The sequence below is a fragment of the Falco biarmicus genome, chromosome 4 (genome assembly GCF_023638135.1).
Source record: "Falco biarmicus isolate bFalBia1 chromosome 4, bFalBia1.pri, whole genome shotgun sequence".
In the NCBI taxonomy this organism is placed as follows: domain Eukaryota; kingdom Metazoa; phylum Chordata; class Aves; order Falconiformes; family Falconidae; genus Falco; species Falco biarmicus.
The window spans coordinates 68,375,200-68,397,081 of record NC_079291.1 but is presented as its reverse complement, the minus strand read 5'-3'; the positions used below and the strand labels follow the sequence as shown (position 1 = coordinate 68,397,081).

At 45.1% G+C, this 21,882-nt stretch overlaps 1 protein-coding gene across 6 annotated transcripts in view; it reads right to left on the bottom strand.

Moving 5' to 3' along the window:
* The window catches only part of GATAD2A (GATA zinc finger domain containing 2A), a 66,890-nt gene continuing 45,008 nt past the window's right edge, over positions 1-21,882 (bottom strand). For 4 of the 6 annotated variants that reach the window (XM_056337342.1, XM_056337343.1, XM_056337341.1 and 1 more), the window contains 8 exons: positions 13,404-13,533; positions 12,752-12,883; positions 8,896-9,027; positions 7,638-7,805; positions 6,518-6,797; positions 5,615-5,904; positions 4,554-4,740; positions 1-3,641 (listed from right to left, as the gene is read on the bottom strand). In XM_056337342.1, coding sequence (XP_056193317.1) covers positions 3,511-3,641; positions 4,554-4,740; positions 5,615-5,904; positions 6,518-6,797; positions 7,638-7,805; positions 8,896-9,027; positions 12,752-12,883; positions 13,404-13,533 — 1,450 coding nt within the window. In that variant the 3' untranslated portion in view covers positions 1-3,510. Of the gene's footprint in view, positions 3,642-4,553; positions 4,741-5,614; positions 5,905-6,517; positions 6,798-7,637; positions 7,806-8,895; positions 9,028-11,068; positions 11,159-12,751; positions 12,884-13,403; positions 13,534-21,882 lie in introns of all 6 variants that reach the window. The other 2 variants (XM_056337345.1, XM_056337344.1) reach the window with 2 other exon arrangements.

The following is a 21,882-nucleotide window of genomic DNA, read 5'->3' as shown; positions in this document are numbered from 1 at the left end:
TTTCAAATGAAAATCCGGGGTTTTATTTCACAAGTTGCTAAAATCTAAGTACAATAGTCATTTTCATTATTACTGTATTATAAAATCTTGTAGTCGCAATGTCTCAAAGAAAGGTTATATGGCTTGCAAGAACCAACGCTGCTCTAACCCTCTCCCCAGGAGAGGGGGGAAGCAAGCAGCATCTGAGCAATGTCAAACCAGCTCATGCAGCAGTTTGCAGCGAAGCAGTGGAGGGTCGGGGAAACGGGACACGATGCCGGGCGCTCCACCTGAAGGATCCCGATTTACAGCTTCAACTGTCGAGCAGCACGTTCAGTCTCTTGTTCTGAGGGAGCTTTAAGTAAAATGGTCTTTTTTTCCAGGAGAGGGCCGGTGGAAGGGACTTTCAGACAGCTCTGCAGCAGAACTAGTAGCCCTTATGGAGGCAGGAATCCCAAACATGACAGCAGGAGAAATAAACCAAGGATTTGTTCTTAAAAGTGTGTCTAAACCCCCCTCCTTCCCAATTCCCAAACAATTTAACCTTTAGGGCGTAACACCATTGTGTGAGTATTCCAGCTAACCAAGCTCTTCTGTTTGTTTGCTGTTTTTTTTAGTTAATTTTTTTTTATTTTTTTTTTTCCTGCAAGAAGGGGAACATACAGATGCGGGGGAGGAGGTTTGGAAAGACTGTAGCAAGTGTTTTAACGACTAACTAAACCTAGCATGGTACCTTAACCAGCCCAGTTCAACACTGCTCAACTGAATATGCAGTTTTGACTACAAAGGAAGAAGCAATTCTGCTGGCATTTAACGTACGTATACCACTGCAGTCTGCCCTGTGTTTACCTTAAACTCTGCAGAAACCCATATGCAATAAATATATCCTCTAAAGTTACCTGCAACACTCCAAGAACCACAGATTAAAACAGATGTCAAAACGGATTTGAATCCCGACAGCCCAATATATACGTAGTATCTTCTCTTCACTTACAAAGCCTTCCAAATAATTCTACCCTGACACGTTAAGATTGTATTTGTGGGGTTTTATTCGGCATGAAACGAAAACAGATTGCAGTCTAGCATTGCTGAGGGAGCAATGTTTGTAAGACGGTATGTGCAGACTCATTTTTACTGTCTGTTCCAAAGCCTAAAATAAGTCTTCTCAATTATTTTCAGGCTTATTTTAAATCTCCCCTATCCATTGTGCTGAAATTAAAATTTACAAGCTGCTTGTACTGAACTGGCGGTATCCAAAAAAGGTTTTGACATAGATTTTGAAACAGGCAAGTTTAATACTTCTGCCCCTCTTTCCATTCCCCTTTTTTCCAGCACCAGCTGAAGCTAAAGCTACCCCAACGCTGGAAAAAAAAGATGGTGGAAGTTGTCCAGGTTTCCCAAAAAGGCATTTTGAATTTTAGTTTGAGGAGTTTTGCTCGTTCTTTTTAAACAAATGTACTCAGGTGATGTAACAGTGCTAGACATTTGCACCAACGATGAGATAATGCAGGCAATTTGTCAGAAGAGAGAAAAAAAAAAAAACAACCCCGAAAAAACTCCACACAGGTAAGGAACTGAAACTGTTTCATAATATTTCAAAGTGCAAAAATAAAATGCACTCAATTTCTCTCTCCACATCTCCCAATCCAAAATATCTTGGAATGAAAAGGAAAAATTAAAACCTCAAACCAATTCCTCTCATCCCCATTTAGCTCTTAATATACATTTGTAAAACAAACAAACAAAAAAACAAAGTCAAATTGAAATTCTAGGGCTTTATACAGCAACAAATACCATTTTGCAAAACTAGGTTTTCTATAACTACTGAACAGTTTTCAAAGTATCTAAATACTGATATTCACACAACAGAAGAGGGGCTAAAATGAACGTGTTTTTTTTTTTTCACTATGCAATAGTTAGATCTGCAGGGGGACCACCCAATACAGTTATTGGTTTAAAGTTAGATCTAACAGCAACTGCTAAGAAAATAGATTCAGCATAGACTGAATAGTAACCCCTCCCCCCCCTTTTTTTTTTATATATAGATATATAGATATATATATATAATTTTGCAAATAATTCTCATCAGCACTACTTCTAGTACTGATATGCAACATAAGTAGTAAGGCATGTATTTCAGCCACTTGAATCCAACTTTAATTTGGGAGAAGCACAGGGAAGAAGGAGGGAAGATGATGAGAAGGGAAAAAAAAAATAGTAAAACAACAAACCAAAACCAAAACCTGGACCTGATGGGTTCGGATTTAACCTGTGGAATCCCCAAAATATATTAAACCCACGTAGAAACCTGTCCTTAAAGCAGGGTTATACCTAAAGCTCTATCAAAAATGAAATACTGAAGTGACGGACAGAGGAGCATGCTTGGTACGCCTGGAAGAATGGAGCTCTAGAGGGATCAAGGGCGGCAGTTGGGCCCCCCAGGACGTGCTGCCACAGTCCTCGGGCCACCGCAGCATCAGGAACAGCCGCATCTTGGCGAGCATCGGCAGAGGAAGGAGCCTGCGACCGGACGGCAGCACCCCGCTCCTCTGCTACCTCCACTTGCCCTTTCTGATTGCGTGCAGCTTCTGGAATTCCTTTTTTTTTTTTTTTTTTTTTTTTTTTTGAGTAAAATTGCTCAAAACAACAACAACAACAACAACAAAAAACCCTCCAAAAAGAAAATAATCAAAGCCAGTTTCACTTTTAAGTCTCTGGGAACATATGAAAGGCCCAACTGCTCTTCGCTGAATTAGAAAGACTGAACAAAGGTGTTTGTCTATTCAGTAAATTAGATTTTTAGACTATCAACAGTTCAAAGTCTATTCAAAACAGAATCCAACAAAAGTGAGAGACTCCTGCACTGGTTCCCACCTACCAGACAAGTTGTGGTGGCAGCCAGTCCCTTAGGAAAAAAAAAAACATACTCAACTGGAATTTGAGTTTGCAACTTATTTATCATTAGCTCATCATCAGAAGATTTGGAAACACTATAATCTGTAGACTGCCTTCCTGGCTGGAGGAGGGGCAGGGAAGAAAAGCCAACGTGAACTTGGCTTAGCTATATGCATCTGCAAGACAGGGTTGAAATTCCTCTCTCCTTGAACTGACATCCGTGCTTGCTCAGGAACGAACACCAAGTTCCTGGTGAACGGGTAGTTATTAATAAAGAAACTGAAGGCAGAGAGTCGTTTAGTCCTCCTTTTGTGCTGGTGACAAAAAAATCCAAACTAAATACATAAAGCAAAAAAAAAAATATTAAAAACAAAAATAATATTCTTCCCCTTCCCTGACAGCCTTCATCATCAGTCAATCATAAGAATCTGAGAACCAAATGAGCTTAAGTCTTTCCCACCCACGTGGTGTCTTTTCATAGCAGGGACAGCAGCACTCGATGGGATGAGGAGTGGTCTTCTTGCATCCTATAAAGCCTGGGGCATATCCAGCTGGGATTAAAGCAGATTCCACTGTAATGTGGTATAAAAAGGATGGCAGAAACAGGAAAGTCTTCCTCTTGGGCATTCCGCTGCATTATTTCCACGTGGCGGACTGTGGGATGGACCGTGGGGGAATCATATCCAGGAGATATTCACGCTGGCGGTCTACTGCTGAAGATGACTTGTGCACAGCTAAACTAGGATTGACGAAAGGTAAAGCCCCACCTGACGAGACACAAAAGAGAAGAAAGAGCAAGTGTCACAGTATGATACAACCACGGGAGAAAACACTGGCAAACACACACTACTCGCATTTTATCCAACATGAAAACAGATCATCTAAGCATGGGGCACAAAGGTCAGGCGCCTTCAGAAGATGAAAGCTTCCAAAATCATCTGAACAAAGAGGAGCAAGGTTTGGTACCAGAAATGAAGATTTGAGCGGGTTAGAGCTCTCTGCAATGAAATTACAGTTTAAATGATAAATTAAGCTGTCAGAGGAAAAGGAAAAAAAATAAAATTCAAAAGAAATGCATTCAATACTGGGCAAGAAAGTAGATCACAAAAGAGCTACTTGCTACAGTGTTTCCTTCCTTGAGATCCTAATTACCATTTAAGAAAAACAAATGACTTCTCAAATCAGATTCTCCAATACATATAAAAAAAAGACTAGATTAGAATTTGCAATTTCCATTCGTTCAAAGCAACAGCTTTAGTTATTTCAACCCTTGAGGAACGTGGGGAGTGCACACTGTAGCCTTACCTAGAGCAAAACCATCTAGTTACCTGTGCTGCTTTTGGCAACCAGAAATGAAACAATGGAATTAAACGCCCAAAACCAAAAGCCAAACTCCTGCAGCATGGTACAGACTCAACAACGAACAGTCTGATATGACATCTATTTATAAAATGCATAAAGCAGTAGTTTTTATTCGGTAGCATCACCTGATGGCCCGTTTTGATGAGCATAAACCGCACCAAAAGCAAGGGCCAACCATAACACAAGCAAAGCCTTGGCGTCGCCGGACTTTCATGCAGAAGTGTCAACGAGAAAGCATCCTTACCCAAAGAACTATGAGTGTTGGATAGAGTGCAGCTACTAAGTACAAAGAAAAGAAACTTTAGAGAAAAATCTACCTGTATTGATGGGAGTCTTCTTCCAGGCGGCAGCGCTGCCCTTGCTGACTGGTCTCTCAGCATGCTTACCTGGCCTACTCCCAAGTGCTGCTGCAGACGATGCATTCTGCAACTTGGGTGACTGGCTAAATGCATGCAACACTCCTCGTGGAGCTCCAGGAGGACCTCGAGACATCTGGCTAGAAGTCTGGCAAGAGAGCAAATGGTAAGACAGGCACAGCAGTTTTCTCTGGAGTACAACAGCCTTGACGGAGCTTTACTGCCCCTCTCCCCTGCCTTGGCTGCTTCTGCCAAGCCTGGAACACCTCACTAGTGGTTCAGGGCTGAAAACTTCCCAGGCATCTCTACAACAAAGTAAGAATCAGCTTTCTACTTCTGAAAGCACCTGTGAAGATGAGGAATGACCATCAACTGCAAAGCAGCAAAAAATGTGCAGTGTCAGCACCTCCACTGGCAAGCAACACTACTTCCCTGTCTTAAATAACCAGCGCCTCGATTATTCCAACTCAAAGCAGCACTTACACAGCTTCTGGCTTCCTCCACCTGAAAGGTGGTTTTACAAGGCATGTCAGACCCGGTCTCCATCATGGATGGTTGCTACCACCACCTTAAAACTTCACAGGCAACACTAGATGTTCCTGGCTCAAGCCAATTATTTTTCCCCCCCCTAACTTAGGTCAATTTACTCTGGTGGTTTGGGTGCTGGAGCACCTCCTTCCATTTGGTACACCCTTAACCCCCACCCCCCACCCCCCAGGAACAGATTTAGCAGGATACAACTTAAACACCCTGGTTAATTATGATTCTGCAGAAGAACACCACTCTCTTCTGTTCCTCAGGAACAGAGAACCTAATTTAGGTGTCAGGTCCCCATGTGACAAAATGTTAACACCGTAACCAGCCTGCTTTTAAGCTTACACTCACACAGACACACCGTGGAGCTTAAAGAAAGGAAATTCACGCATCATTTTCACGCCCGCACAGTAAGCGCTGGCGCTGGGAGCAGCGGGACCCCTGCCCCGTCGCCACCAAGACCTGGTTTCTGGTAGATAGAGCCTCACCTGCTTGAGCGAGTGGTGCTGCACAATGGGGTCTGCCTTGCTCTGTACAGGAGACGCAGTCTGTTGCAGTATCCTCTGCTCAATCTCCTGCTCTTGCTGCAGTGCTTTTACGAAGGCAGCCTTCAGTCGGTTAGTGTGCTCAGCTTTCAAGGCCTTTTTCTGATTCGATGTCATGCAGGTTTCGCACATAATGGTTCCGTTCTTCTCCTCCCTCCAACGGCAGGTGAAGTCAGTCTTACACTGAGCACACATATAGGGCTCGCGAGATGCTACAGCAACCGAAACTTTACCTGGGGAACACAACCAGCTTAGCTCAGCTCCAGCTGCGGCTTCCATGGATGAAGGAATACTTGACAAACCTCCTAATATTCCAGCATTAAAAAAAAAAGCCCACCCCAAAGCAAAACCTCTACCCTTAACTCCTCAGTCTGAAGCCTTTTACGTTACTAAATCTTTAAACTCTTTGTGCGTGTAGGTACCCAGCAGATACGTCTTTAGATACCAGTTAGAGAATTTAGTGGTGATGGAGAAACAAGTGCTATAGGAAGCAAACAGCAACAGGATGCGTTTTAGAGAAATCTTTACAATCAGTGCCTATGAGAAATCATAATTTTTTTTTTTAAAGACTCTTCCTTTAGACTTTTTAAAATAAACATTTTAGACATTTTTAAAAATAAACTTTTAAAATAGCCATTTAATAATGGTTTTCAAATAAAATTTTAAAGAAAGCAGTTTGAAAATCATTGAAGTGAATCCTAGATTTGACAAGAGTACGGCAACGTAACCAGTATGGCAATTTAATGCTGTGACACCTAAAACTCATTGCCGCCTGCTATCGAGGTCAAGTCCAGATGGGGAAGATTCTCTCCTCACCCCTGAGGAACTTTTTTAATGCTCTCTCACCTTGAGTTTCCAGCAAATTCTGCACAACTTCTTCCAACCCGACTAAGTAAATAAATTCGTTATTAGCTGCACTCGGCAGGAAGTTCATCTCCGGCGCAGGCGGCTTGGGAGGAGGGATCTCCAACAGTGTCTTCTCCAGCTGCTTCCGCAGGGCGAGCTTGGCGGCAGCTTGCCGGCTGGCTGGCGAGTCATTGGAGTTGACGATGGAAGTGGCGCTGGTTGTAGTAGCATTAGCCTGAGCAGATGTCACGGTTGTACCTTTGATTGAAGTTGGTGAAGCCTGGGAGGAAACACGACACAGCGCGGTGACGAGTGCCAGACGTTTGGACACGCGTGCTCCTCTCCCACTGCGGGGGAGGTGATGGTGGCTCTGGTGGCGCGGGGCGGTCTGTGCGTGGGGATGGCTGGCTGCCTGGGGCTACGGCAAAGCCCCTGCATCCACACCCTGCTTCAGTAGGTGACCGACAAGCCCACAATACGTACGTTTGCTGCAACACCACACCTGTCATCTAACGCTCTAATTTTTTTTTTTAAAGAACTTTCTTTTCCTTCATTGATCATTTTTATATGGCAGTTTTAGAAATTCTGAAGAAAAACCCCCAGGAGTCCTTTTCCTTATGATTTTGTTAAAGCACTGACTTGAAATTGTTTTGTTTATCTATAGCACCTGTACAGCAGTGTCAGCGTAGATGTTAAGTCGCTGCTTCAGTATCTCTTGGCGTTCCAAACAGCCCGTTCTGAGCTCTGCTTACCAGAACACTCACTGACACTTCTTAAGGAAGAGAGAAGAAAAAAAACCACTCTAATGGACACCTTCACATCGAAATGCCAAATGTGAAGTGAGGCACAAAATTCAGTTCGCTGAAATATTACAGAGTGCTGGGAAGAAATGTGTGTTTTCCTTCACTGCTACGTGCAGGAGGTTGATGTGAGCAGAGGAAGGGACTGCATGGGAAGAGCAAGGAGCAGGACAGCTGTAGTAATAAGCAACCACATCAGCCAGATGCTGGCAGGCCACACCAATTAGATACAGTAACTGGGATAATCAGTAATTAAAACCATTTATCCCTTCCTCTGAGGTTAATGTTATATTTGGCACAAAATATCTTCAGGAACTCACCTGCGGGATATTGACAAGCAGGCTGGTGTTGGGGACGTTGGCGACGCGGATCAGACCCTGCTGGATAATTCGCTGCCCCTGAATTTGTACGCTGGGGACCGATGCCCGCGGTGCCAGCAGCAGCGGCGGCGGCCCCGTGCTGGAGTGCTGTCGGATGTTGTGGATTTGCTGCGAAGAGACAGAAATGGGCTGATGCAGTGGTGCCAGGAACAGCGGCAGGGATGAGGGATCGGGCAGTAAGTGGTGGGAGTTGAATGGGGTGACATGGGACAGTGGAAATGAGGCAAGGCAGGGAACGCAAAGAAAGCGAGATAATAACATCCATGTCAAAATGGGATGTTTTTCCCTTTCCCTCTGTCAAAATGGAACAAGTAGAACGTAAAATGAGAAGAGATGCTCCCATGTGAGGCCACCATATTGTGGCCAGAACAGCTGTGCCACAAAAACCATAAATTTAAGTTTCAGAGTCAAATTTTTTAAAAATGTATAGTCGTTAAGCCCGTTTCATTTTAAGGGCATTAGGAAAGCTATTTCTCAGAATGAGTTTTTCTCCACAGTCAGAACAGAAAAGAAAATGAAATACAAATCTCTACCTTCCTCCTTAATGCTGGCTGTGCAACAGATCAAAGCAGACCTTTCACTGCAAAATAAATCCTCATTTAACAAGGAAATATTTTTTTTCCTGGTATCCCACGGAAGTGTTAATTTTAGAAGACTGTATCAAATTAAAAACTGCTTTCCTACTCCTTTACTGACACCACTATTTTCTGTTATAGGTGATAAAGACCCTGCAAAGCAGCACTTTCAGACTTCCAGTCGACTATCTCATTTCAGCAGCTCTTATTCAATGGCAACACAGACACAAGGGTGGGGGGGAGGGGGGGGGGAAGAGAAGAACGAGGGATTGTGTTTCATTTCCTCAGCTGCTGCTCTCCTAAAAAGCAGGTGAAGCTGGAAGTCTGTAAATTAACTTTCCTAACAAAGGCATACAAACTGCAGTGGCGCAGCTAAGGGAAGGAGGCAGACGGGTAAGGCAGCACCCTGCATCCCACAGGGTTTTCTCATGCTGCACTGGAAGCGTTGCGGGACAAAACCAGCATGATGCAGGCATCTTTCAGTGGCAATGCATCTAGCCACATTAAGCAATTCCAGCAAGAAATTCATAGGTTCCTTCCAGACAAGCAGAAAGATGATTAAGAAAATAATTAAGATGCATTAAGGGAAAACAGAGCAGATCGACTGCAAGGTAAATACTCACCTGTGCTCCTCTGACAAGAGGTGGCATTACTATCTGCGTGTTTTGCTGAGTTCCTAATTTTGATGAAGTCTGCTGCCCTCCGCGGACCAAGGGAGGAGGAATAACAGTGCCTGGTATACGTGTAGAAGAGGTCTGCAAAACAGAAAATAGTTTACTCGCATTGTTTTGTCCTGGAAAATTTATACGCATGCTCTCTTCTGCAGCTTAGCGTGCCGACAGAGCAGCACCTCAAACCTTACGCAGCCATGCAGCCGTGATGGCAGTCTGGCTACATGCTCGGGGACCGTTCTCTCTCATCCTGCACGGAATTCAGAAGAGTAAAGAGCCAGCCTGGACAACATTTTCCTCTGCCCTCCCACCACTGGGTTTCAACAGCTGAAGAACTGCTGTGCTGAGACACACCAGCAGCACACCAGAGCCCCAGCACCAGCGGGGAGCACGGCTCTCCCCTCCGCTGGTGGGACAGGTGCTGCATCTGCCTGGACTGTAGAACAAGAGATGGCCGGGCTGGCTTCAGTGCACTTAATGTCAGGGCGGGGAAAATAATAATAAAGGTATATGGGGGTGTGGGGGGAGTAAGAGAATGGGGAAATACTAACTGCTGCCTTCAGGGAGAAGCATCGGGCAGACAGAAGCTGGAGATGCGGGAACCCAGGGAGGTGAGCAGACTGGGCATGTGCATGTATGTGGGAAAGGGGGAAAAAAAGAGACAGGGAAAGGGGAAAGCTTTAGGAAAACTGAAAAAGAAAAGGAATCAGGCTAGAGGAGTTTGAAAAATTGCTGCCCATGATTCTTGGGCTGCAGACTGCATTAAATCCTCATAGTTCCTCATAACACTATAAAAAGTGACACGCTTCCAGGTATCACACTCCTGCAGAGCACTCACGCTACGCAATCGAGCCCGAGAAGCGCTCACTGCTCAAGAGCAGCAAACCTCTCCGGCCCCTTCACATGGCTTTATGCACCTTGCCACTTCCCTCGCTCAAGCCCCAACCTGACCATCACCTGTGAACAAAGCCTCCTAAAAACACTAAGGCTCCCATTCCCACCAGTCCGAATGTGTACACACACGTACGTATTTAGGCACGTGGGAAGTTTTATCCACTTCTGTTAAGTCTTTCAACTGAAGGCCAAATGTTAACTCAACTCCTACACACAGGAATTAGTAAGAGTTTTTACAGTCAAGCAAAAGCAGATGGAGGTTAGGTTAATTTGCCCAAACATTGCAAATTAGACAGAATCACTTCAATTCTGATTTCTTAGCTCCCAGCTCTCTGCTCTGTCCAACCGAAGTTTCACTGTCTGATCGCTGAAGATTTAACTCGTGGTCCAGTTCCTCTGAAAGTGCTGTCTTCAGTGAAGGCAACTTGCCTCAAGGAAGAGATTACGTCAACTGACAGATTGCTTTTAGGTTTTGTGAATGTTTCCTAAATGGATAGCAAATTTACCCCTTCCCTCAAGTGTAGCGTTCTAGGGGACCTTGAAATGAAGAGTTGCCATTTTCCAAGTGAAAGCATTTTGTGCTGAAGCAGTTTTGAAATTTGTTTCAAATTAGCCCAAGGTAAATAACCAGAAATGTTTTAAATTCAAAAGCGAAACAAGATACTAGACTCAAGAGGAAGATTAGGTTGACAGATGTCAATTGCCTCTGCTTCTTTTTTTTTTTTTCCTTCCCCAAGGCTTTCCAACATTTCATTTAATTTAGTCTGAACCAAGATCTTTCCTACCATCATGTGCCATTCAGCCACCAAGCGAAGAGAAAATCGTATGATTCACTCAGCTTTTACAGTTAATCACACTGAGGGCACAATTACATCTCTTGAGGGTACTGCAACAGGCTGCCACAATATTTCTGTGTCATGACTCCATGGCATCCTCTTTCGCCAAAGGTTGTTAGTACTAGTATGAATCTATTTATCAGCAGAGTGGATCAGGATGATCAGCCACCAAAAAATAAGCTTATGAGCACTGCCTCTGTGTTGACATCCTACTTTCATCTCCCTCCCCAGCCAGCCTTGAAAAGCTTATGGTGGGGTTTTGGGAGTTTAAACAAACAAACAAAAAATTCCACCTGGCTCCAAGCCATTAATACGATGGGACTGTCTTTCCTGTTATATGCACCTTCTTCTCTGCTCCATGCCCTAGACCTGGCAGCCTGGCCCACCCCACTGACCTGGAGGGACGGCTTGCCAGCAGGAACACTCTGCGGTCCCCGCACCAAGGGCGGAGGGGTGGCCACAGCACTCCCAGAGGAACCAGCAGGCTGGAAGAGGAAAAACCAGAAAGAAAGCACAGACGAGTGTAAGGCTGTAAGCAGAATTACAGAAGCTCAGGGAATAAAAGTGTTTACCTCCTTGCGCCTCAGCAAGAGAATCTTCAAAGACTGTGGTTTTCCCCCTCCCCCAGCCCTTTCTTCCTCCAACCATCTCAACATGCGTATTTAAATGAAGAAATCATTAGGTAAGTATAGATAAGATTACACCCGGAAAATAAAAGAATCTATACACCAAAAGCAGAGCAATGTGGAAATCTATTTCAGCAGTCTCAGCTTCGAGCCCACTTCACTCTTATCCACCGTTACTACTAGTGGCAGTAGTACATCTCACTACATCTCAAGCATAATGTTCAAGCATAATGCAAAGTGAAAAAAAGTTTAGGAAAAAAAGACTTGAGATATTAGGAAGTTTAGGATAGTGTCCGTTTCGCCCTAGTTAGTTCAAACACCCAGAGCTCACTGCTCAGCGTTCAGCAGCGAGCTGAGCGATGCAGGTACTTGCATTAGTTTCCATCCCACCTACTGAAGCGCTCAGGAAGTCCAGGAGAAAAGACGCCAGTAAAGCAACCAAAACCAGCCAAGAGAGCTGTATGCACATCCATCTGCACCGTCAAGTGCACTTAAATCTACACATTGCCCCCATCACAATATCCATCAAGTCAGCATCACATGCTGTAAAATAATTTTTTTTTATTTGCTATTGTTACCAACACTTGAAATTTAGCCTGTGCCTTGACAGCAGCACGCGGGGTGCTCGAACGCCCCCTCACCTCCCATCTCCTCTGCTGCCACCCTCCACCTCTACCCTTCAGTGCCAGCATGGGTGGCACGTGGTGTGAGCAGACCAGGCGACCACTCTGACTCAGGTAGAATTTCTGCTGGGTTACAGTTTCTGCTGGGAACAGCTCTCCTCCCAGCACTCCGCACACTGCGCGCTGTTGTGTCAGATGAGGGGTGGGGACAGAAGAGGAGGGAGGGAAGGGAAGGGAGTTCAAGGTGGGAGGGCCAAACCATTCCTTCCAGGGGCTGCCTGGATCTTTTTGGATGATGCAAGTGTGTAGCTAACTGTAGACTTACTTCAGTTGGCAAGACCTGGAATCCAGACCTGGGCTTCTGCCGCAGAACGCAGCCCTCTGCCGCCAGCTCCCTGAGCCTAGGGTTCAAACACTTTAACTCTACCTGTCAGCACATTTGTTACGTGCAAGAATCTCTCCCAAACGTATTTCAGCAATCCCTCTACGCGGCATTAAGGACTGGATGGAGTGTTTAATAATTGGAAGTAAATTACATTCATCAGTGCATCTGAGTTTTAATGAAAAGGTCTTTGGTTTTTGAATACATTTGATAGGGTAAAACTGTTTTGCTGATTGGTCTTGGCAAGACAAAAAAAAGAGGAATTCTACAAAAAGGAATGGTTAGCAGCATAAAGCCCTATAACACAGACATTTTATGAAAAGTGAGATATGCTTTATTTTAAAGCTATTTCATTTCCACAGGTTATGGCAACTGCCACAGTCACTGAAATTTCTTCCCCTCCATTTCAAAAGACGAGATGGTAAGTATCTGTAGGAAAATAAATACCTTCTGAGTAGTGGTTTCCTTCTGGATTTGACTTTGCCGTAACTTTTTCAATAGAACAAGCTTTGCTTCTTCTAACCGTAACTCTTCTTTTAGTTGTTTAATCATTCTCTCACGCTCCTCTGGACTGCTTTTCTGCAGGGCCAGGTAAGGCAATAGAGGATGGGAAAACAGGGAGGGGGAAGAGGGAAAAGAACAGATACCATACAAGTTACAACATGAACTTACAGCATTATAATTGTCATGTATGTCTTAATATCACCGACATGCCTGCAATATACGGACACGAACTGAGTACAGAGAAAGAACTCGGAAAAAAAAAAAAGCATTTTCACTAGCAAAACAAAGTCAAATGAAGAGTCAAGACAACAAATCTGTGTTATGGTGTGCTAAGGGACATTGCATCCACCAAAATGCCAATTCTGAAAAAGATGCACTTTTGAAGCATATAAAAATCAAGGAGTTAAGAGTCTGGAAAAAGTCAAAAAGGGTATCAGCCTTTAATGGCTTCAAGATTCCCCACTTGCAAATCCATCTTTATAAAACCACGTGTTCACGTGGCCCTGTGATCACAGGTGCCTCTGTAGAAACAAGTGGTGTGTTTTCTTCTTTCTGGTTGGCACAATTTAAAGTGTGTCAAGACAAGAAGACTCACCATGAGTGCCTCTGTGTTGGTCTCTTTTAATGCTATTTTTGTTAAACCATTCATTCTAGGGCTAGAAGGTTCATTGTCGGATAACACTATAACGTCCGGTGAGGGGACCCTCTTTTCTCTTTTAATTTCACTGCAAATCAAAATTAAAATACAGAGAACACGTTAATAAAAACAAGTAAGCAATTACTTCATCCTGCAAAGCAACGTTATTTACAACCTTCTTCTAGATTAATATCAAATGTCTCAGATTCTGAATAAACCTGACGGGACGAGCTCCATCGATTACTGCTCTCCTTGCGGGTATCAAGCTGCGCAGTATGAAAGCGTGCCACGAGGCAAGATGCAGCCACAACACATCACGATGGTGAATTCCTTCAAATGAGCAGCTTTTCCATCAGCCTTCACTCCCCTCAGAATTCCAGGGCTCTGCTTGCACCAGGGGAAGACCATATCCCAGCCCCAGGGACAAACAGGTCACTTGCTGCTTCTCTTTGGTGTGCCCAAGGCAGAGCCATAGCCCTCCTTTCCTCATCCCTTTCCTAATGCAAATATCTGTAAGCTGTGACTCTTCCTCACCCAAGTTCCTGAATCTGAAGGAAACCCAACACAAACGATACACACCTATTCACCTACCTAAGTTTAAGTACTTTATGGCATTATTTTCTTTCAACACCAATGCTACTAAATTTTTTCCCCACTATTAACAGCAGAAACTTCTAACAGCCTCAAAACCGATGGCACAGCCGTGCAACTTCACCCAAAACCACCGAAAGGTCCAGACTTATACTGAATTTAACTCTTTACTTGGCTTTAAACGCTCCATGCCTTGAGACAGCTGCACCTGAAGTCCCGACCTCTTGGCTCCATCACCTACTATTATTATATGAGAACCAAATCTTAAGTGACACGAAGCAAAAGGGACAGAGATGACGTGATGTGACAACAGCCGCCAGTCCTCTCATCTGCTGCACAAGTTGGTAACTGTCAGATGACCTTTGGAACCAGGATTTGGGATTTCAAACTAGGAAGGGCAAGTATTTTAGAGCAAGGTTTGCAGCATGTTTGCTGAGAGATCCAGCAGAAGCTTCACAGGAATGGAACAGCAAAGTCTTCTGCACTGCCCAGGAAAGGACAGTGCCTGGGAAAGGGCCATCAACAAGAATTTTAGGAGAATGTAACACAAGTATTTGTCTTTTAACCCAAAGCCAGAAGCAGGAACAAATAAAGCTTATAGTGAGAACCTTCCGTCTTACAGTTATTCATTAAACAAAATGCATAAAGAATTTCCATCAAGCCAGACGAAGCAAATACGTAAGCGTGGCTTGTACCATTCACAAATAAGAGATGGGGCATATGAGCTTTGTACTTTTAAATATCAGGCTATTACTTCTTAGACTAAACAAGAATTTATAGACCTAACTGACAGGCCACATTTATTAGGAACCCAACGATTAACAGAAATTAATCCTTATTATCTTATTTAGTGCTGCAAAGGCTATTCACACAGGGTAACGGCGCTGAAGAGCTGTGTGCCCTGCTGAGCTCTATGAAGCTCACCCCTTCAGTACACACAGCAGGTCAAACGGTGGTTTGGACACTGCAAAACCCACCTCAAATACTGCAAACCCCAACTTTTAAATTACAATTTCCATGCCAGTGGAAAAATTAAAAGTAGAGGAGTGTCCTCTAGAGGGCACAGCGAGCCAGTAAACTCGAGCCATTGACACTCCTGGGGTGGTTTCAAAATGAACAGCGGCACAGGTGAAGGATTTCCAGCTTTTTCCTGTACCTGAACGCACCAAATGGGCTCAGATTGCTCTTAGTGGGGAAGCAACTGGGTCGGGCCAAGCTCGAACCGGCTCGGTAAACTTTTGCCGGCAACGGCAAAGAGCAGCCGTGCAGGGGATGCACCGACGTGCCAAGCTCGGCACTGCTGAGCCCTTTCCTGATGACAGCCGGGCAGCTCCACGTGAAGGACAGACTCAATGGGCATCAGGCACTGGCCGTTCCTCCGCAAACTTTACGGTTAAATCCCTCGTGAAAAGCACAGGTGGTTAAGTTGGCTGAAAAGCGGAGGATCACAGGAACACGAGGATCTGAGCAGCCAGCGTTCCCAAGCTGATCCAGCCCGCTCTGGGAGGACAAGGGCTTGTCTTGCCCACAGCACCGCAGGGAGTGGAGCTGCCCAAAGCTACGGGATCAACAGTTACAGCCCCAATGCATCTGCAAACACGTGGCGATGGGAAAGATTTTATCCGGAAAGGGATGATGACCCTGCCAGCAGCGACGCTTCGCCCCCTCTCCGAGCAGTCGGGCTGTGCTGTGTGGGGAGGTTGGCGGGAGCTGGGAGCTGCTCAGGGTCCATGCCGGAGCCACCGCTGCCACGCTTCGGCCAGCTTTGCTCCAGCCGAGGCGGCAGTGCCTGAACCGGCTCCATGGCGGCACCGGGGCTGTCCCCTCTGCACGGCGGGGCCTCACGTGACACCGAGCACGTGACCGCCACAGCGAAAACCATGGCAACGGCCGGTCCCAGCTGGTGCTGCCCAGCCGTCATTTTGTGAGGTGAGGTCGGGCTCAGGTGCTGGCAGAGAAAATGGAGTGGCCGTGCCCAGGGGTCCCCACCACCCCCGGTGCCCACCGCCCGTTGCGGGCACGTGCGCCAAGGGGCACTTCTCAGGAAAATAAGGGAGAAATGGCAAAATAAAATAAAAAAATAATTTCTGAAACACCGCAAGGGAGTCACCGAGCACATTGTGGAGTTCTGGGTTTAATTTTCGGGCTGGACGAAGGAGACATGAGGCCGGGTGGCCCCTGGGACAGCACAGGGAGGAAAAGCTCAGCCCTGGCCCAGCTCAGGTGCTGGCACGGAACGGAGCCACCCGCAGCCCAGCAGGACCCACAGGACTCTGCACTCATCGGCCACCCAAGCACTTCTGGAAGCACAAAAAGCCACCACCGGAGCGAGGAGGAGGAGGTGGGCACCGTGTGGGCCAAGCCGGGGTCTTGGCCGAGGGGCCACTCATGCTCCCGATGCAGGACCGAGCACCGGCAGCTGCTCCCAATGCTTCGGGCCAGCCCCCAGCCCACGCCCAGGCCACCAGGAGCCAGGGTGGGCATCGGTCCGCCCGGCCAAGGCCAATAGCGGCTGCCTGGCCACACTGGGGTACCACACACGCCTTCCCCCACAGTCCTTCCCGGGATGGGCCAACAGCATCTTTGCCAAGGAGATGGGTCAGGGGTCCCCTCGGCGGCGGGGGTCCCCTCTGTCACCTCCACACACTTAGAAGAGAGCAACATCAAAGCAAGGCATCTATACAAGATACCGCTGCTTTGCACAAAACAAAAAAAATCCAAACAAAAAACCCCCACAAAACCAAGGCTGCCCAAGCCATTTTGCGGGACCACGACAGGAGATGTGGAACAAGGCAGTAAAACCTTGCCCCAGCAGCTCTGCCATCAACCCCATCCCTTACTCGGGCTGTGAAGCAGGAGGAGATGAGACCAGGAGTGCCCATCACCAGCCTGACAGCTCTCCATCTAAGGGCTTCCCTGAACCCGCACGGTTTCTCTGCTTTGCGAGGTACATTATGATATTCCTGACAGCTGCACTGTAAGACACTGATCTAATAAAAGCTGCATTAGCAACCGCTGCGTTCAGAGTTTTCATGTATTTCCACAAAAGCCTTAGTTGTATCTATTTACAACCATCTCCCTCCACCGACGCTGAGCCTGTTGACATGCGACCTCACAGAGGAAAACCCTTCTTGAAAGAGAGATACTATATATATATTTTTTTTTTAAGGCAATGCATATTGACCACAGCATTGTTCAGACTGCTGTTGAGTATCTCAGGATTTATATCCTCAGCGGCACAACCAACTGCAGAGTGAATGAGGTGGCACAAGGCTGAACGCCAGAAATGCGGACCAGAACTCTGCAAAACAACCTTCCTTCAAAAAGAAATTTGCTTTACTCTTTTGTTAGCCTGTGTGTAAAGCAAAAAATTCAAAGCAGATGTTTCAAAATAAGACAGACAATGGAAATATCACCACTTGCAGAAAAATACTGCCACCAGCAGTTAATAATTTGGGATAACTGCCCTGATACTATGACCTTTATCCTTTGAAGCCATCAGGCATATCCTTTAGCTAAATAAAGACATAGTTCTATTATTCTCCCTTCAGCTTTCATAAGTGGTGTTGTCTCAATCATTTGGACTCTGCGCTGGAAGATGAAGGCAGGGTTGCTGCCCAGTTACGTACACCCGTTTAAGCATTTGCAGCAATAAACCACAATCTAACAGAGACCTTACAGAAAGTTTGTGTAAGGAATCAAATGCAGACCTCCGAAGTCACCAAGTATCCTAAGAAAAAGGCCACACTTCCTCCAATATCCTCTTTTAAAACCTCAGAGCACAAGGACAGATGCATCATGCTATTCAAAGAGTTTTCCTTGGTGTCTTGGAGCATCCTGTAGCAATTCAGAGCACATCAACTATTCCAGAACAAACCAAACCAAACCAAACCAAGAAGCTACTTCCCTGTGGGAACACTGTATTTATTTGCTGATCTGAAGAAAAGAAGAAGGTCAGGTGGCCGAACCCAGCCTTGGAGGTCTGCTTCCACTTAGCTGGGCCAGAGGAAGATGAATTAAATTTTTGTCTTCAAGATGATACATCTGAGGTCTTAGGGACCTTGGTGCGGACTCAAGTTTTTTCCAACAGATTCACATTCCTGTGAGACAGAAGTTTCAATGGAATACAACCAAGGAAGGCAAAGTTAAAACTTAACATTAGTAAAAGAAAAAGAGACACCCAGGAACTACTGGCTCTGGTGGAGGGTTTAACTTCAGAGGACTGGAGCTTCACAACATCAACAGAAGAGCTCCTGGATCTCAACAAGCATCTCTGCATATGTTCCTACTGATCCAGAAGCACTACACAAAAAATAAGCTTCCTTTTACAGACCAGATCCTACCCATGCTCTAAAACGTCCTTCTGATCACTCTTCCAAAAAAAAAAAAAAAATTTTTAAATGGTAAAAATAAAATCAATGCAATGCTCACTTCGTTCAAGTTACAGAACTACTGACCCGAAACATGCAACGCCCCACTGCAGAGCAAGAGACCCCACTGCACAGCCCCATCCTGCGGTATCCCCCCATATTCTGCCCATCCGCAGGTCACCGGAGACACCATCACAGTGGTTATTCAGAATAAAGCTTCATCTGCATTAGCAAATACGCAACAGTTTTGTCTCAGTCCATTCAACAACCTCTTGTATACTCTCACCCAAAAGTAGCTGGCAAGAAAGTAAGACAAACAAGGAAAGAAAAAACCATGCAGTGGGGAATTTGTTGTTTGTTTGTGGGTTTTTTCTTTTTTTTTTTTTTTTTTTTTTCCTGGAGATGTTTTATCTACGTGAATTAAAGAAGTTGCAATGGATCTAGTGACTGTGGTGTGAAACTGAAGTAGAACAAACTTCGCCCCTTCCTCCAAACATAAAGGAACGAAACTTTACTCAAACTATGTGTGCATTTAAAATAAAACATTAAAATTCCCCAAGAAGTTTTGGCACAGGTTTTGTCACATCCTTTATAACGCGTACCAGGAGGCACAGACACAACCTACATAAGATGAAAAGGAGATCTACAGTATGGGGCTGTGCCATATTTCCAGGCTTACTAATGGGACGAGAGGAGCCTACTGCTCTTTACTGGCACTGCCGTGAACAGCGTTCCCAGTAAATTCCAGTAAAGTGGAGAGTCTGGTCAGCCAACACAGGCTGCATCCCAACGTCCTTAAGCACATGTTAGAATTTCAGCGTCAAACCCAACCATTTAGGAAGTTGTAAGTGTGATTTGGCCAGATTAAACAAAACAGAAACCCCCAAAACAACCTAAAACCCTTCAAAGCACCAACATTTAGCATCCAAACCCTACCACGAAAATTTGGAGCACAGCCACCAGGCCAACTTTCCTACAATCTCAAAACAATCTCTATTAGATGTTACTTTTAATTATCCTGCGTAACAAAGGGATGAGATTATCCTGAGGTTCCAGAGCAGTGCAAGATTTTTCAAGCACACAAATCATAACCAGCAAGATCTAAAATTAAAGGAACTAAGGCATTCAGATAGATTATTTGACAGCACAAACTATACGGATGCCTACAAACTCTTCACTCTCATCCTTCCTGAAAAATGGAGTTTTCATTTAAGCAAACAAGCGTGGCTTAAGCCAGGCCAGCTCACATGTAATTTGAAGAAGTGAGATCTTCAAGCTGCGGGTAGATTTGTGTGTACCCCACATCAGGAGATGCAAGCAATTATTGGGAAAACAAACCAAATGTATCAAATGCAGACTTTTGGGCTTATCCAATGGGCTTACATTTCAATTAGAAGGAAAATCCATACTCTGTAGCTTAATGTGACAAGGGGACACAACACATACAGTGTTCTGGAATGTGGGGTTCTTTTGTTTGTTGTTGGTTGGTGTTTGTTTTTTTTTTTTAAATAAAATCCCAACTGATACAAATCCCGTAGGAATAATTTCTGTTTATCAGCCAGCCTTAGCTGTTTTTGATCAAGCCACAATTAATACAGATAAGATAATTAACACGCTAATGTACCACTCTTGGCAAATAGTGAAAACACAGAAAAACTGCAAGATGTTCCACAGCCTAAAAAGTTTTCCAGTTTGCTTTACGGAGGACGTGTTCACCCCAAGATTGCTATCAAGACAAAGCAAGAACTGGGCATAGACAGACAGATAGATAGAAGCCAACTCTTGTATTCATGTTTTATTAATAATATCACCCTCACCACTGCCATCACACTTGAGTGCTGTGACAAAAGCATTTTCTCACTCTCTCTCACTTTCCCTGTATCACTGAGAAGCTTCGCTTTCTAGAATTCTGAAGTGAAACATTTTTTGATATTATCTATTTGGAGAGTTACTATAATTTTGAGGATTTCAGAGGGCAGAGCGCATCAACCAAGCACAACACAGCCGCTCACAGGGTCAGGTAGTATCCTTCCTGTAAACACTCCACACCTCCCAGCAAGGTTTTCCTGCTACCGGGACATCGGTACACTGCTCCTGAAGGATCCTGATGCTTTTGCCCTAGAAGCAAGGACAACGTGTCATCCTAGACCTGTCTGAGCACAGCAGCTCCTGTCCAGATAGCCAGTTACACAACTGTGTCCAGAAGGATCACGCTTGGTCTCTGCCAAACCTCACTGTGAGCACACCAGGAATCAGAAGCTGAACCAGGGCTCTATGTGTGAGTAGTTCGGTTGTGTGGCTCAGGGAGGAGTACTAGAAAACACCTTGAAAAACAGTCAGAACAAACGTTTGTAGGTGGAGGGTGCTGCATCTGGAGTACGCCAAATGCACCGTGACGCAGCAGGCAGCACGACCCAAGAACGGCTCCAGGAGAAAGCCCCAGCTGGAAGCAACTGATGCTCAAGGCAGGGCAAATGTGCTAAAACTGTGTTTAAGGGGAAGGAAGGAACAGAGGAGAGGGGCAGAACAGAGGAAAGGGAAAGCAGAGCTTGAAAGATGTCAGGATTGAAGCAGCTCTTTCCCTCCAGCACCCGTGCTGATGTAAACCAGTGCATCCACAAGCAACGCGACAGACGTGGGACTGTTTTACCATCCCACTGCAAACCAGACGTGTCCTTATCGAGGCGGGAGGACTCTCCTTCCTCCCATTCCTTCTCTGCAGTAGGTCTAGGATAATTACACACCAGGGCAGCTAGCTCCCAGTGCTGCAAAAATGCCAGGCAGAGGAGCAAGACTTTGGTTTGGCCTTGGGTGACCTCTCATCAAAGACTTCTACCACTACAGACTTTCTTCTGTTTCGTCTGGCATCAGAAAATGTGCTCAAACCAGACTATTTTTAAATTTAGCTTCAAGGTTTAGGGGAAAAAATATATTAAAAAGAAAGGTATTTTTAAGTTTAACATGGAGATATGGCTAGGTTTGTATCTCAAATCTTGAAAAATCAACTGATTTCAGAAAGATAATCCATTCAATCAGCTTTACGTCAGCTAAACTGTGATTATTGCTGGGCCACCTTTTCCAAGGAAAATATTATGTTTGTCGTTCCAAAAGCGTTAAGGAAGTTTAAAAGCCAAAGCACCATACATCACTAAGCATGAATTTTACCCAAGAAGTTTGTAGCAGTTCAGTCATTTTAAGCAACAGCTCTTTTCTCATCTCAGAAAATCAGCTCAACTGCTTGAAAGACACAGGTCTCATGAAAGCTGGGAGCTAAATTCCTCTGAAGATCAAAGGTGTGGAAAGGTAAGTCCCATACTTAAAAAAAACCCCAACCCCCCCAAAACAACAACCTTATGAAATTAAGATCCACCTTCCCTACAAATGCCAATTGTATTCATATATATGCAAGAGATGGGACCCATCCAGAGCCAAGCTTCCTCTCTATCACTGGCATCTCCAGACTCCAATTGCATTTG